General features: G+C 41.0%; 1 protein-coding gene across 1 annotated transcript; it reads left to right on the top strand.

Moving 5' to 3' along the window:
- Nucleotides 1-12,175: 12,175 nt before the first annotated feature.
- Nucleotides 12,176-14,992, top strand: LOC136539268 (protein FAR1-RELATED SEQUENCE 5-like). The gene is made up of 4 exons (XM_066531206.1): nt 12,176-12,568; nt 12,689-12,952; nt 13,370-14,684; nt 14,772-14,992. Exons 2-3 carry the CDS (start codon nt 12,742-12,744, stop codon nt 14,098-14,100), a joined length of 942 nt encoding a protein of 313 aa, XP_066387303.1. The 5' UTR covers nt 12,176-12,568; nt 12,689-12,741; the 3' UTR covers nt 14,101-14,684; nt 14,772-14,992.
- Nucleotides 14,993-15,205: the final 213 nt, after the last annotated feature.

The following is a 15,205-nucleotide window of genomic DNA, read 5'->3' as shown; positions in this document are numbered from 1 at the left end:
TTCAACATCAGTTGAGATGGTTTGGACATGTCCAACGGAGACCTCCAGAGACACCGGTGCGTAGTGGAATCCTAAGCCTGAATAGTAACGTAAAGAGAGGCAGAGGAAGACCAAAGTTGACTTGGGTAGAGACAATAAAAGGAGACATGAAAGGATGAAATATACCTAAAGACTTAGCCTTAGATAAGAATGCTTGAAAAATAGCTATTCATGTGCCTGAACCTTGATGGCTTCTGCTGAGTTTCAACTCTAGCCTACCCTAATTTGTTTGGGACTTAAAGACTTTGTTGTTGTTGTTGTTGTTGTTAAGGTTAAAAGATGCACTAAAAGAGTCAAATTAGTTGTCTTGATTTGTTATCGGAAAGGTTCGGTTTCATCCATTCTTAAGGAAAATAAATTTATCATACTACTTACGCTTTTGCTTTATTTTAAGAGGTACACTTATTCAAGGTTCGATCTGCAATTATAGCAAAGTGTGATCATCCAAACATGTCGCACGGCGCCAAGTTAGATTTTGGCTCCGACAAAATGACTGCCAATAAACACACTGCCAAAATGTAAACTAAATATGATACATTTTTTTATGGAGGATTCGTCAGTTGTCTTCCCGTTTTGTTACAAATGGGCTCCATAAATGTGTCCCTGATTTCCATTCAGAGTCGAACTCTATTTGCTCGCATTTGATGCAGTGTGTCAACTCAAAAAAACAAGGAATCTTCGGTTCAATACAGATTGGATTCTATCCCAGCTTACTTCTAAGCCTCTAATATGAATGTGATGTTTTCAGGTTATTTGCTTCTATTTTTTTTGGTGTGCTCTGTATGGATTTCTTTTTTTTTTCCCCCTTCATGGTTAATGCAGTTTCAAACTCCATATTTGTAGATAGCTTAACCATTGCCGCTGATTGTCTATAATATATGTAGCTGATCACAGAAGCTTGGTTCTTCTAGCTATGCTAATTTAGGTGAAGTTGCCTGTGAACTCAACATTTCTTAGAACTTAAAGATTTATTTCACTTCCATTTTAGCATTTCAAGACAGATTGCTTCATTATTTCACGACTCATTGCCTCAGTAATCTGAGATTAAATATGCCATGTTGTTGAAGTGATTGCACATTTCAAACCAGGAAGGAAAATGACATTTTAACCGTTACAAGTAATTTATCTTTCCTAACCGTTTCAAGTTAGTGTGGAAATTGATATTCTACTCCAGGGTGCTGTTCCAAAGTAGACAAATTATATAGACATTTCAAACTTCTAAACCTTTTTCATTATATACCAAACAATAATTCCGTGCCAACACTATCCTTCCTAAAGCCATGTTTTAACAACAATGGCAATCATAATGAGATTGATACTCTCAATTCCATTATATTGCTACCAATGTGTGTGTGCGTGCACTGACGTGCCGTGTTTCTAAATATACAGGACCCTATTTTCTCTTTCAGAGTTCGTTTACCTCCCTGTCGTGGACTTTCTGCTCTTTGTTCTTTTGCACCACACATTTATTTTGTTAGATATGGATTTTACTAATTCATTTACAATAGATGGATCAATTTGGCAACAACATCTTCTCTTAGAAGTGACCAGGCCAACCACATCCGCTACTTTTGCTTCGGTTTTCATAGCTCTGTTTCAGATACATTTCACAGCTTATCTCATATGAATCATACTGCAGCTGCTTAGTGACAAACAAATAAGGTTTGGCCGTTATGGTTTCAGTTTTGACGACTCTCTTCAGAATATCAGTAGCGGGGATTCTATATATCAGAAATGTATCAAGTTCCAATCAGCATGGATCTGCCATTGGGAGCTAACAATAAACATTTTTTGCCCATGTCATAGGTCAGTGGTGAGTTATCTTGCTTGCTCCACTGCTTTCTTTCTCATTTCTGTTGATAAAGCTCATGAAATAATGTGCAGCAGCAAATTTTACCATATGTAAGCTAACAAATATAAGTTGTCCAATGTTTGATGAGATTGTGTTTGATCTGCAGTAGTTTTCACAATTTCATTACAAAACATGTGATATGAACCCGCAAGGGTTTGTGGTCGATCTTTCGATGAGAGGCGTGAGATAACTCGATTGGTGGATGGAGATGACGTTTACGGCCCGACTACAGCCTTCCAAGACCGCGCCTTAGCGACCGATACACCACTTCCCAAGGCCGTCACGATCTTGTGGAGCACGACAACCAGCCCCTAGGGCTCCCGTCCTGCAAGCAATCGAAGAACTAGCAAGAACGAGGAAACAAGCACTGAAATTGCAAGATAAAATTGAAGGTTTCACACTGAATCTTATTATGAGTGGGGTTCCGAAGACAAGGAGACGGGCGACTGGATCAGCACGCGCGCCTACAAGCAAGTAGCGATGGCTAAACTTGATCTAAACAAAACCCAAGTGTTCCTGGTGGCGGCTAAGGGGTATATGACGTGTGGAGGATGACCACAAGAGAGTTTGGGTCGTGCTCCAACCCTAGGACGCTCCCTACTGGACTCTAAATGATACAAGCCTATTGGGCTAACTTAAGGTGGCGCAGCACCCTGGACAGAATAGACCTCTCGGTGATTTTTGGACTGTTGATGCCGCTTCTGAGCAGGTATGAGTACGAGGTCAGATCCGTATGAAAGTAGACTTTATTAGCTTTCCAACAAGTCTAGAATCACCCCAATCCGACTCCGTATGTAACCGTGGCGACCGTCGCTAGTTGGAGGTGTGCTGCAGTCCGAATTCAGCCTACGCGAGTCCTTTTCCCTTTCGGTCTTCTCCTTGATTCCTAATCAAAACAAGAGTGCACGTGTCTCCAAGATCTAAACAGGATGGACAAGAGCTCAAGAAGGAACTCACTTGATGATTAAGTTTTCGAGTACGAGCACGAGTAATAGGACCAGCAGGTGTCGGCATGGACGGCGTGGATGTATGATCGGTGTTGATGTCCTCATCATCCTCCCTTTCTTGAATTTGAGTCATCCTCGACTAAGCTCATCTTCCTCACCCAAATAAGGCTTCAAATCTGCAATGTTAAATGTGGGACTAACCCCAAAATCTGCAGGAAGATCAAGCTTATATGCATTCTCATTTATTCGTTGCATCACTTTAAAAGGACCATCCGCTCTAGGCATTAATTTAGATTTTCTTAATTCAGGAAACCTATCCTTTCGCAAATGCAACCAAACCAAATCTCCAGGTTCAAGAATCAATTCCCTTCTACCTTTATCTCCAGCAAATTTGTACTTAGCATTCATGCGCTCTATGTTTTCTTTAGTGGTTTGATGTAGTTTTAGCATCAATTCAGCACGTTGCTTAGCATCAAAATTCAACTTTTCAGAACTTGGCAATGGCATTAAATCAATAGGAGCACGTGGTAACAAGCCATAAACAATCTCAAAGGGACACATCTTCGTAGTAGAATGCAGCGAACGATTATAAGAAAACTCAATATGAGGCAAACAATCTTCCCACATCTTAATATTCTTCTTTAAAACAGTACTTAACATAGTAGACAAAGTTCTATTCACAACTTTAGTTTGACCATCAGTTTGGGGGTAACAAGTGGTGGAAAATAAAAGCTTAGTCCCCAATTTGGCCCATAAAGTTCTCCAAAAATGGCTAAGAAATTTAGCATCACGATCAGAAACAATTGTATTTAGCACACCATGTAAGCGAACAACTTCTCGAAAGAATAAATCAGCAATATTTGTAGCATCATCAGTTTTATGACATGGTATGAAATGTGCCATTTTAGAGAATCGATCCACAACCACAAAAACACTATCTCGCCCTTTCCTAGTCCGTGGCAATCCCAACACAAAATTCATAGAAATATCTTCCCAAGGAGCACTAGGAACAGGAAGAGGCATATACAAACTGTGTGGATTCAACCGGGACTTAGCCTTTTGACATGTTGTGCAGCGAGCAACAAATCTCTCCACATCTCGTCGCATCTTTGGCCAAAAGAAATGACCAGCAAGAATGTCCTCCGTCTTCTTCGCTCCAAAATGCCCCATCAAGCCACCCCCATGCGCTTCCTGCAGCAACAACAAGCGAACGGAGCTAGCTGGAATGCATAGCTTGTTAGCTCTAAACACAAACCCATCATTGACGATGAATTTGTTCCACATTTTCCCATCTTTACAATGCAGCAGCACTTCTTTAAAATCAGCATCATGAGCATATCGGTCTTTAATTGTTTCTAACCCAAAGATCTTGTAATCAAGTTGATTCAGCAAAGTATATCTCCTAGACAATGCATCTGCAATGATATTATCCTTCCCTTTCTTGTGTTTGATAACATAAGGAAAAGATTCAATAAATTCAACCCATTTTGCATGTCTACGATTCAGTTTTCCTTGACTACGAATATGCTTCAAAGATTCATGATCAGAATGTATAACAAATTCTTTGGGCCACAAATAATGTTGCTATGTTTCTAATGTCTGCACTAGAGCATATAATTCCTTATCATATGTAGAATAATTAAGAATATGCCCGCTCAATTTCTCACTAAAGTATGCAACAGGTTTGTCTTCTTGTAACAAAACACCACCCAATCCAATTCCACTCGCATCACATTCAAGCTCGAAAGTCTTATTAAAATCAGGGAGTTGGAGTAGAGGTGCATGTGTTAACTTATCTTTCAGCACATGGAAGGCGTGCTCTTGTGCTTTGCCCCAAGAAAAGGGCACTCCCTTCTTTGTAAGCTCATTCAATGGTGCAGTAATGGTGCTGAAGTCCTTCACAAAATGGCGATAGAAACCAGCAAGTCTTAGGAAACTCCGCACTTGTGTGACCGTCGTGGGTACAGGCCATCCTTGTATAGCTTCCACCTTAGCTTTATCAATCTCAATTCCCTGTGGAGTGACAACATAGCCAAGAAACGATACTCGATCGGTGCAGAAAGTGCACTTCTCAAGGTTACCAAACAAACGTGCATCACGTAGAGCATTGAAAACAGCACGTAAGTGATCAAGGTGTTTATCCATGGATTTGCTATAAATCAGTATATCATCAAAGTAGATGACAACAAATTTCCCAATGAAAGCACGCAAAACCTCGTTCATTAATCTCATGAAAGTACTAGGTGCATTAGTTAACCCAAAAGGCATGACTAACCACTCATATAGACCGAACTTAGTTTTGAAAGCAGTTTTCCATTCATCTCCCAATTTCATACGAATCTGGTGGTACCCACTACGTAAATCAACCTTTGAAAACACAACAGCACCACTCAATTCATTAAGCATATCATCTAATCATGGAATAGGGTGTCGATATCGAATGGTGATATTATTAATAGCCCTACAATCAACACACATACGCCATGTTCCATCTTTCTTAGGCACTAAAATCACTGGAACAGCACAAGGACTAAGAGACTCACGCACATAACCTTTGTCTAGTAGTTCTTGCACTTGTCGCTGAATTTCCTTCGTTTCTTTCGGATTGGTCCTGTATGGCGCACGGTTTGGCAAAGATGCTCCAGGGATAAAATCAATTTGGTGCTCAATCCCGCGTATTGGTGGCAGCCCCGTTGGTATCTCAATGAGGAACACATTAGAATACTCCTGCAAAATGTTAGCAACAGCAGGGGGCAAAGAATGTTGCATATCCTCCAATGAAATCAAAGCATCCTTACATACCAAAGCATAAGCAACAGAGGTGGATGCATTGAACTCATTAATATCAGATTTTGTAGCAAGCATACAACGTCCTTTCAATTTTATCTCATCTTTGTCATCAATAATAGATTTGTCATTTTTATTGCTCTCGCTCTTTGCTTTTGCAGCCTTAGTAACATCAGATTGCATAATAGCTTCAGGAGACATAGGATGCAACACAATTTTTCGATCATGGTATAGAAACGAATATTGATTTGATCTACCATGATGCATCGAATCTCTATCAAATTGCCACGGTCTACCTAGCAGAATATTGCAAGCTTGCATAGGCACAACATCACATTCAACAATATCTTTGTATGATCCAATGGCAAAATCGATTCGCACAAGTCTCGTTACCTTTGCCTTACCACTGTTGTTCAGCCATTGGATGTAGTAGGGATGGGGGTGTGGTTTGGTGGTGAGGGCGAGCTTCTGTACCATGTCGCTACTTGCCAAGTTGTTGCAGCTACCTCCATCAATGATCATGCGGCATGAACGCTCCTTGATGACACACTTTGTTTGGAATAAAGTGTGTCACTGATTTTGCTCTGCCTTCTCCATTTGTGCACTAAGCACTCACTGTACAATCAAGCTCTCATAGTGTTCTGCGTCACCTGCATTAATGTGTTCTTCTATGTGTTCCTCACTACCTGCATAGTCAGCCGCAAGCAATGCAAGTGTATCTTCATCAAAATCACTAGCAGATGAGGACTCACCATCATCTTTGACAATCATAACACGCTTGTTTGGGCAGTCACGCATCATATGGCCATATCCCTTGCACCGATGACATTGTATGTTGCTTGTTCTACCTGTCGATGCCACGGATGAAGTACTCACAGCCGGCTTTTGCGTTGTCTTCGCTACTGAATTGGTGGGGGCAGCTCGAGTCTTGTCACTAGATGATGGTGTAGGAGTAGGTGTAGACGGAGTTGTAGACGTGCGCTGCTGCCATGAACTAGCTTTCCCTGCAGAAACATTAGTCCTTGCGCTAGCACGTCGTCCCTGCACTTCCCGTTCAGCTTTATAAGCAAGATGAAACAGTTTGGTTATGTTATTGTATTCTTTGTAAGCGAGGATATCCTGAATTTCCCGATTTAACCCACCTAAAAATCTAGCCATAGCAGGTTCCTCATCCTCCTCTAATTTACAACGCAACATACCGTTTGTAATTCCTGATAGTATTCTTCTACACTTTTAGAACCTTGTCTCAATTGCTGCAACTTATTTATCATATCACGGACATAGTAAGATGGAACAAATCTAGCTCTCATGGCTCGTTTCAGCGCATCCCAAGTTTTAGGTATGTTATTAGGATTTTTCTTGCCATATTCGATCCACCAAACAGAAGCAAAATCTGTGAACTCACTAGTAGCAGCCCTAACACGTGTGTTCTCAGGAAATTCATGGCATGCAAACTTTTGATCAACAGCAATCTCCCAAGTAATGTATTCATCAGGGTCATATTTACCATCAAAAGGAGGTATTTTAAATTAATCTTACTAAAAGCATCATCATTATTGTGTACCTCGCGTCGGCGGCGGCCACCCATACCTCTACAGTTGTGACATAGGCGACATCGATCACGAGTGTCTCGATCATCATGTTCAGTATCACCTGTGTATTCTTCATCATAACTACCATCCTCTCGATCTTCCTCCTTCTTTTCTTCTTTATGCTTGTCTTTATCATTATTGTGGAGGTCATCAAAACGCCTCAGCAGAGCAACAATGCTTTTGTCCACACTAGCAATGGACTTTTCCAAACCTGCAAGCTTGTTGTTTGCGGCAATCTGCGTAGCCTCCAACTGCCCAAGTTTGTCATTTGTCACCTGCAAGTCATTATCAAGTCCCTCCGTGTGCAGCTTCACTTTCCTTTCAAAATGTTGTATGACGCCCTTTGTGCGAGGCGAATGTGGAATTTGGTTATCTTCGTCGGACCCTGACATGGTTCAAAGACAAAGACAACAAGAAGACAAGTGAAGAAATAAAAGCCCTACAACTACTAGGATGTAGCTACAGCAAGTCGCTCACTCTCCACCTGTTACACAAGTTCTTACCAGTTCTTACCTTGCTCGATAGGAGGGGTCGTCTACCAATAAGTCTGCAGCAATGGATGAAGTGTATCGGTGCCGCAACACGAGACCTGTCAAGCTGTAGAATATGTGGAGCTATAGGTGGGCTAAAACAAGGAACGAACTAGCACCACGTTAGTTACAAAAAGCAAGCTGAATAATCGTTCAACCGGCGGTACTGTGCTGGTCCTAGTCTAGACCGTGCTAGAGACGCGAGCCTGGACACAAAGGAGAGCACAACACACCACCCAAAGTGAACGAAAAATCTCTAAGATCAGCCCCTTTCTCTTCTTTTCTTTTGCTTCTTTCTTTTTTTTTCTTTCTTTTTTTTTGAATATATTTTTTTAGGGGGCACTCAAAACTGATTATATGAACAAGAACACTCCCAAAGAGTAACTCAGCACACATACTTTTTCTGAAAGGGCCGGGGTATTCCGGTAAAAAAAAGATACTCTCTCTCTCTCTAGAGTAAGCCACTCGTTTAGATATGAATACTTGCTGCGTGGTTAGTTTGATATTTGTAGCATAGGGTGAACTGATTCCTCGTCCGATTGGAACTTCCAATTCTACTCGGACTTGGCCAACAGCGAGGAATAACCGATTCCTTGTCCGATTCAAACTTCAAATCCTACTTGGATTCGACCAACAGAGAGACTATATGATGGCGCGTGTTGTGATAGGAAAGTGATAAGAACTCGAAACTCTAAGGGAATAAACTAAGACCAGCAATCCGACACACCCGATGCAACCGAATATTCAATAAGCCCTAACTAGGTAGCACTAGCCACGGCTCAAAGGTCTATAGGATTGCAGGAAACTAATCTACTATTTTTTGGCTTTTCTGGACTATAGGAAAAATAAAACAGTGAAGGATTGAAAGTCTCTCACCGATAAACCTTGCTCTGATACCAATTGATATGAACCCGCAAGGGTTTGTGGTCGATCTTTCGATGAGAGGCGTGAGATAACTCAATTGGTGGATGGAGATGACGTTCACGGCCCGACTACAACCTTCCAAGACCGCGCCTTAGTGACCGATACACCACTTCCCAAGGCCGTCACGATCTTGTGGAGCACGACAACCAGCCCCTAGGGCTCCTGTCCTGCAAGCAATCGAAGAACTAGCAAGAACGAGGAAACAAGCACTGAAATTGCAAGATAAAATTGAAGGTTTCACACTGAATCTTATTATGAGTGGGGTTCCGAAGACAAGAAGACGGGCGACTGGATCAGCACGCGCACCTACAAGCAAGTAGCGATGGCTAAACTTGATCTAAACAAAACCCAAGTGTTCCTAGTGATGGCTAAGGGGTATATGACGTGTGGAGGACGACCACAAGAGAGTTTGGGTCGTGCTCCAACCCTAGGACGCATCCCTACTGGATTCTAAACGATACAAGCCCATTGGGCTAACTTAAGGTGGCGCAGCACCCTGGGCAGAATAGACCTCTCGGTGATTTTTGAACTGTTGACGCCGCTTCTGAGCAGTTATGAGTACGAGGTCAGATCCGTATGAAAGTAGACTTTATTAGCTTTCCAACAAGTCCAGAATCACCCCAATCCAACTCCGTATGTAACCGTGGCGACCGTCGCTAGTTGGAGGTGTGCTGCAGTCCGAATCCAGCCTACGCGAGTCCTTTTCCCTTTCGGTCTTCTCCTTGATTCCTAATCAAAACAAAAGTGCACGTGTCTACAAGATCTAAACAGGATAGACAAGAGCTCAAGAAGAAACTCACTTGATGATTAAGTTTTCGAGCACGAGCACGAGTAATAGGACCAGCAGGTGTCGATGTGGACGGCGTGGATGTATGATCGGTGTTGATGTCCTCATCAACATATGCAATTCTGTAACCTTTTAAAGATATTGTTATTCACTTTGGTCGATATTGACCACGGATATTTTAACATGCGACATAATTGTAGATAAATATGACCAAAACTGTGTGCCGCGCTATCAGACATTTATGGGTTCATCGAAATAAATTTACCAAATGAGGAATTGCTTTAATCAAATTTGACAGATGTTTCTGAATTCTTATACATGAGGCATATAGCCCCGTTTCAGAGAAAAGCAGATGTTTCCATGCGAAATCCAGAATTAGGAACCAACAATTAACTCAAGGTTACGATACATTGCATGTTAGCCATCCATCAATACTGTTCTTCTACAGCCTTTGAGATTAAAATTTAGAAATTAAGAATCTCTGCAGCAATGAAAAATAATTATTTATTTTCCAATGGAAAGGCAAGAGCTTCTCCATTCAGTTCAAATGAGTGTGCTGAATACTTGGCAAGCGAAATGCACAGTTGCCATACAAACATACCGACATCATCGCCTGCTTGCTGACAGGGGCAACTAAAACAATATTTCAGTGCTTATATAGGCTAACAATACAGGCCTGTTGTTCTGCCCCCCATGATTATGGATGCTACTTTCAGAATTTTTTGTGAACCTTCATGTTGCAAGAAGGTTTTATCCAGTACATGATTTTGAATGCATCCCATCTTAATCGCTATGCTTTTTTAAGGAGGCAGATATGCCGCGACCCGTCGCGCGGTTGCGTAGCGCGCGACCCCCCCAGCCCCGCGCGCGCAAGGCGCGACCCAGCCCCACGCTGGTTTCCATTTAGAGCAACACCCAAATCCCACCCCTCGCTCCTTTCCATTTTGGGCAGCGCGCAAAAATCCCCCATCCGCTGCCGGCCGCCACATACGCGCTACCTCCTTTCCGCTCGGAGCTCGGATCTACCGGCCGCCGCCACCCCCACTGCATCGATCCGGAATCTGCCCCTCCCCTCCGCCGATTTGGTCCTCCTCCCCACAGATTAGATCCTCCTCTCCGCAATGAACACATGAATGCAGGTTAATCTCCCCTCCTCCCCAAAATCTTACCTATCACTGGAATCGATCTTCATCCATTCCTCTACAAACAATTTGCTTATGCATCTAGATCGATTGGTGGAATACAGACTAGATGTGGATTTTGAGGTCCAGTTGCTTGTTTTCGTCCACATCATTCCATATTAGGTGGGGCGATTGGATCTCCTCTGTTGCTTTGATTGATTGATCCCAAACTTTATCGATAGCTGCATCTTAATTTTAGTTACAGCCATGGCTCTGGATGTTCAGAGATATAAATGTAGGCATCTATGAAAATGTTGAAATGGCAATTATTTGTTGCAGATTGTAAAAGAAGTTGCTCTACTACATTGTGGCAACATTGTCTGATGTACATGTTGAAATGGCAATGTAAAAGAAGTTGCTCTACTTTGTTAAAGAAGTTGCTCTAGATTGTGGCAACATTGTCTGATGTACTTCGTGCAAAAACTTTGGAATGACATTGTAGTTAACTGAAGGTTGCTATAGTTTGTAGCAAGTTCTTATCTGAAAAAATTCATGCAATAACAGAGAAACAGTGAAAATAGGGGGGGCTGACAGTGAAAAAACTTGCAAAATCAATGGCTGCATCATATTTCTAGTTACATCCATGGGTCCTGATGTTCAAAAAAAAAGAAAAGAAAAGTGTACAGATCTATGTAAATCTTGAAATGGCAATATTATTTGTTGCAGATAGTAACAAGTTATGATGTAGGTGCTCACCAGATTTATTTCTTACTATCTCAGTACACAAGTTAACTGAACTTGCCATTTACTTGAATTTTTTTGTTGAAATGAATATACTATCTCAGTACACAAGTTATGATTGTTTTGGTTTCAGTTTTGTAAACTTATGTCCTGAAATAGTTTTATAACATGAATATAACTTCATATTGCTGATAGTATATACAACCAATGTACCATCTTTGTATAATTTGTTTTCTGTTTAGTAAAAAAAGTGCAACAACTTATATTTTGTGGCAATGCTTATTTTGTTACAGGAAGCCATGCGTATTACAGAGATGTTTGATCTAAATTTGGAAGCAATAGATATTGAAGCTCCTGAATATAATGCAGTTCAAAGCAACGAGCACAATGTGACAGACAGTGGGCTTCTAATAGCAGAAAGTAACCAGGAAAATGAAGGTGCAGTTGGTCCATGTGGTTCAGCAGCCGAAAATGGTGGAAGGCACCTTCAGGGAAGCGCAAATTCAGCACAATTTGAGCCTACTGCAGCCGGCAACACAAATTTTCAAGGAGAGTCTGGGCAAACTATTCCAACAGCTCAAACAAGTGCTGCTGCAATTGATGTTGAGGAAGGTGGACAGTATGAAGAGTAAGTACATATTTGTTTGTCAGAAGGCTGGTGTGAACAAGAAGCTAAAAAAGGACGAGGATGGGCCCATAACTAAGAAGAAGATAGTCAAACAAAGGCACCGCGATTATGTTGATAGGACGCATTGCCAGGCTCGAATGGTTGTTAGGCCTTGTTTAGTTGGCGATTTTTTTGGGGAAAGGGTACTGTAGCACTTTCGTTGTTATTTGGCAATTAGTGTCCAATCATAGTCTAATTAGGCTTAAAAGATTCGTCTCGTAAATTTCGTCTAAATTGTGTAATTAGTTTTATTTTTTATTTATATTTAATGCTTCATGCATGCGTCCAAAGATTCGATGTGACAGGGAATCTTGAAAAATTTTGCAAAATTTTGGGAACTAAACAGGCACTTAGAAGGTTGCCATCAGGAATTTGGGAAGTTGTTAACTTTGAAAAGGAACACAACCATGAGTGTGTAAAGAAATTCTCACTCACAAGATACCTATCATCACACAGAGAGATTCCACGTGAGGAAAAGGAATTTATAAAGTTTCTCCATGGCTGCGACATTACAACAACAAGAGCGTACCAGATAATGGCTGAACTTTATGGTGGCATTGAAAACTGTCCATATACAGAAGGTAATCTGAAGCACCAAAAAATATTTAGAATTTGCATCAAAAATTAAATTGTAGGCGCAAAAAAGCATGTTTTATGGTTGATGTATAGCAAACTTATGTGTAATTAATTTAATTATACAGGTGACACAAAAAACTTGTGAGTCGAGTATAGAGCTGAGTACCGAGGCAAAGATATGAAGGCCACACTTGAGTACTTTGAAGAGTTGAAAAAGGAAGATCCAGAGTTCTACTACAGTTATACTCTAGATGAATTCGACAGAGTAGAAAACCTATTCTGGGTGGATGGCGAGGCAAGAAAGGCTTTTGAGTTGTACAGCGATTGCATATCATTTGATACAACTTACTTGACAAATGCCTACAATATGCCCTGCGCACCATTCATAGGTATGTAGCTTGCACTAAAAAGCAGGTTTGTTTGCTGTGCAAAGTCTTATGAATGGTACTTTGAACTAGTCCCATGGAAAACCTACTAAAAGAAACTTCAGCTGTACTGTATATTGTAGGAAACCTGTGTTTTTTGTGTTTTGACCAACCAAAAATCAGCAATATGTATAATCACCTTTGTTTAAATGTACATGATTTGTGTTGTGCAAAACATTTGTTTTTTGAGAACTGTACATCAAAATCCCCTTGAATAAAAGTTCTATTGCCACATGCACAGTTCAGACATATACCACCCCATGTGCTTGTCAGTGTTTATTGTGGTTCAAATATTTAGTAATATTGCATAATTAGCAGATTATAAATTGGCTAGAGGTAACAATTAGCTAATATAAATATTGAACTATGTCTGATTGACAGGAATTGATCGAAATGGACTCACTATACAGCTAGGGTGTGGATTCTTAAGAAATGAGAAAACAGAAGCCTTTACATGGTTGTTTACTGAGTTCCTGAAAACAATGTCAGGAAGGCAACCAGTTAACATCATAACCGATCAGGATGCTGCAATGGCAGCGGCAATTGCAGAAGTCTTTTCGAATGCAACTCACCGCAACTGTAGGTGGCACATAATGGAAAATGCAAGGAAGAGGTTGGGTGCGTTTGTGGATAGCAAAGAGGGCTTAGATGTAGACTTCAATGACTGTGTGGACAATAGTTTCACCATAGAGGAGTTCGAGTACAAGTGGCAAGTTATGGTAGAGAAACATGGCATCAATGATGATGAGAGATTCATTCATCTATATGGGATGAGGGATCGCTGGATTCCAGCTTTTTTCATGGACAAATTTTTCCCTTTCCTGCAGACAACGGCAAGAAGTGAGGGCTTCAATGCAGTTCTGAAGCGATATGTGAACCCACAGAATTCAATACTGAACTTTCTTCAGCAATACAAGAAGATCCAGAAGAGGATATTCAGTAGACAGTTGGAACATGAAGCAACTACATCAATCAAAGTGCCATACTACTTGACTGGTCATCCAATGGAAAAACAGATGAAGGAGGCATATACAAGGAAGCTTTTCAATGTGTTCCAAGATGAGTTGCAGCTAAAGCTCCAGCTATTATATTGTTCGGATTGGAGAAGCTGAAATTGATGTTGTTCCATATGGTTGTTGTCGTGAAAAGCTGTATGGGACGAGAACATTTGGTGTGAAGGCAAACAAGGCTGATGGTTTATATTCTTGTGTATGCAGCAAGTTTCAGATAGATGGTGTGCTTTGTTGCCACATACTGAAGGTATTTGATGCCCTTGCAGTGCGTACCATACCTGAATGATACATTCTACCGAGGTGGTCTGTTGAGAAGGTGGTTGAAGCGGATAGTGGGCAGGTTGAACATGTTGATGCAATGCCTCTAGAACCAACAAAAATCACGGATTCAGGAAGGCACATTATTCGTTATACTACTGTGTGCACTAACTTTGCAAAGATTGTAAGGCCATTCATGAATACGGATGAGGGGCACAGTATTGTCATCAAGCATTTGGGTGAGATGCAGCATCAGCTTAATGAACTGAAGAAAAGGAAAGGCTTGAATTGTGATTCAGAAGTGCAGCTTGAAGTGGATGCAGTTACAAACAACGAAAAGGGCGGTGTTACTGTCAAACGTCGCAAAAAAGCAAAGAAGACGAGCATAACCCAAGACGGTCCTGCTGTAATAAATGAAACCAGTGGTATGAAAAAAGTAAATTATTTTAATAAGTAACAAGTTCTGTATGTTATACTTATACATGTGTACTTAAGTATGAGCTATGTTTCAGGTGATACAGGTCTTCCTAATGACCCACCAATCACAAAGAAACAAGGGAGGCCTAAATCAAAAAGAGAAAAGGGTGTGCGACTACATTCAACGAAGAAGAAGCCTTGTGGATATTGTAAAAGCACAGAACATACTACTGTGCATTGTCTATCAAAACCAGCAAAGAAGTATACAACAGAACTAAAAGAGAAGCAAGATTAGGAAACAATATATAAAATGTTTAAATATAGGAGATATGTCGGTGTTTCGTAAACCGGACTAGTAAATTTATGTGATTGTCGCGCTGCTCTATGAAGACGATAGTAGCTTCCAATAGACACGAGGATTTATATTGGTTTAGGCCAGAGCCCTATGTCCAGTCTCAAAAAAGATTGAGTGCGTGTTCCTCGCTTGAATGCTCTGAAGTTCTTACAGTGGAGAGGGGGAGGAAGTTAC

Source organism: Miscanthus floridulus, chromosome 2, assembly GCF_019320115.1.
Source record: "Miscanthus floridulus cultivar M001 chromosome 2, ASM1932011v1, whole genome shotgun sequence".
In the NCBI taxonomy this organism is placed as follows: domain Eukaryota; kingdom Viridiplantae; phylum Streptophyta; class Magnoliopsida; order Poales; family Poaceae; genus Miscanthus; species Miscanthus floridulus.
The sequence above is the reverse complement of the archived record's forward strand: the minus strand, read 5'-3'. Positions and strand labels throughout refer to the sequence as shown.

Excerpts from the sequence above, each read along its gene's own strand:
- LOC136539268 (XM_066531206.1), top strand. The coding sequence starts at position 12,742 with ATGAAGGCCACACTTGAGTACTTTGAAGAGTTGAAAAAGGAAGATCCA. Across the intron at positions 12,953-13,369 it reads GCCCTGCGCACCATTCATAG|GAATTGATCGAAATGGACTC; the intron begins GTATGTAGCTTG and ends TCTGATTGACAG.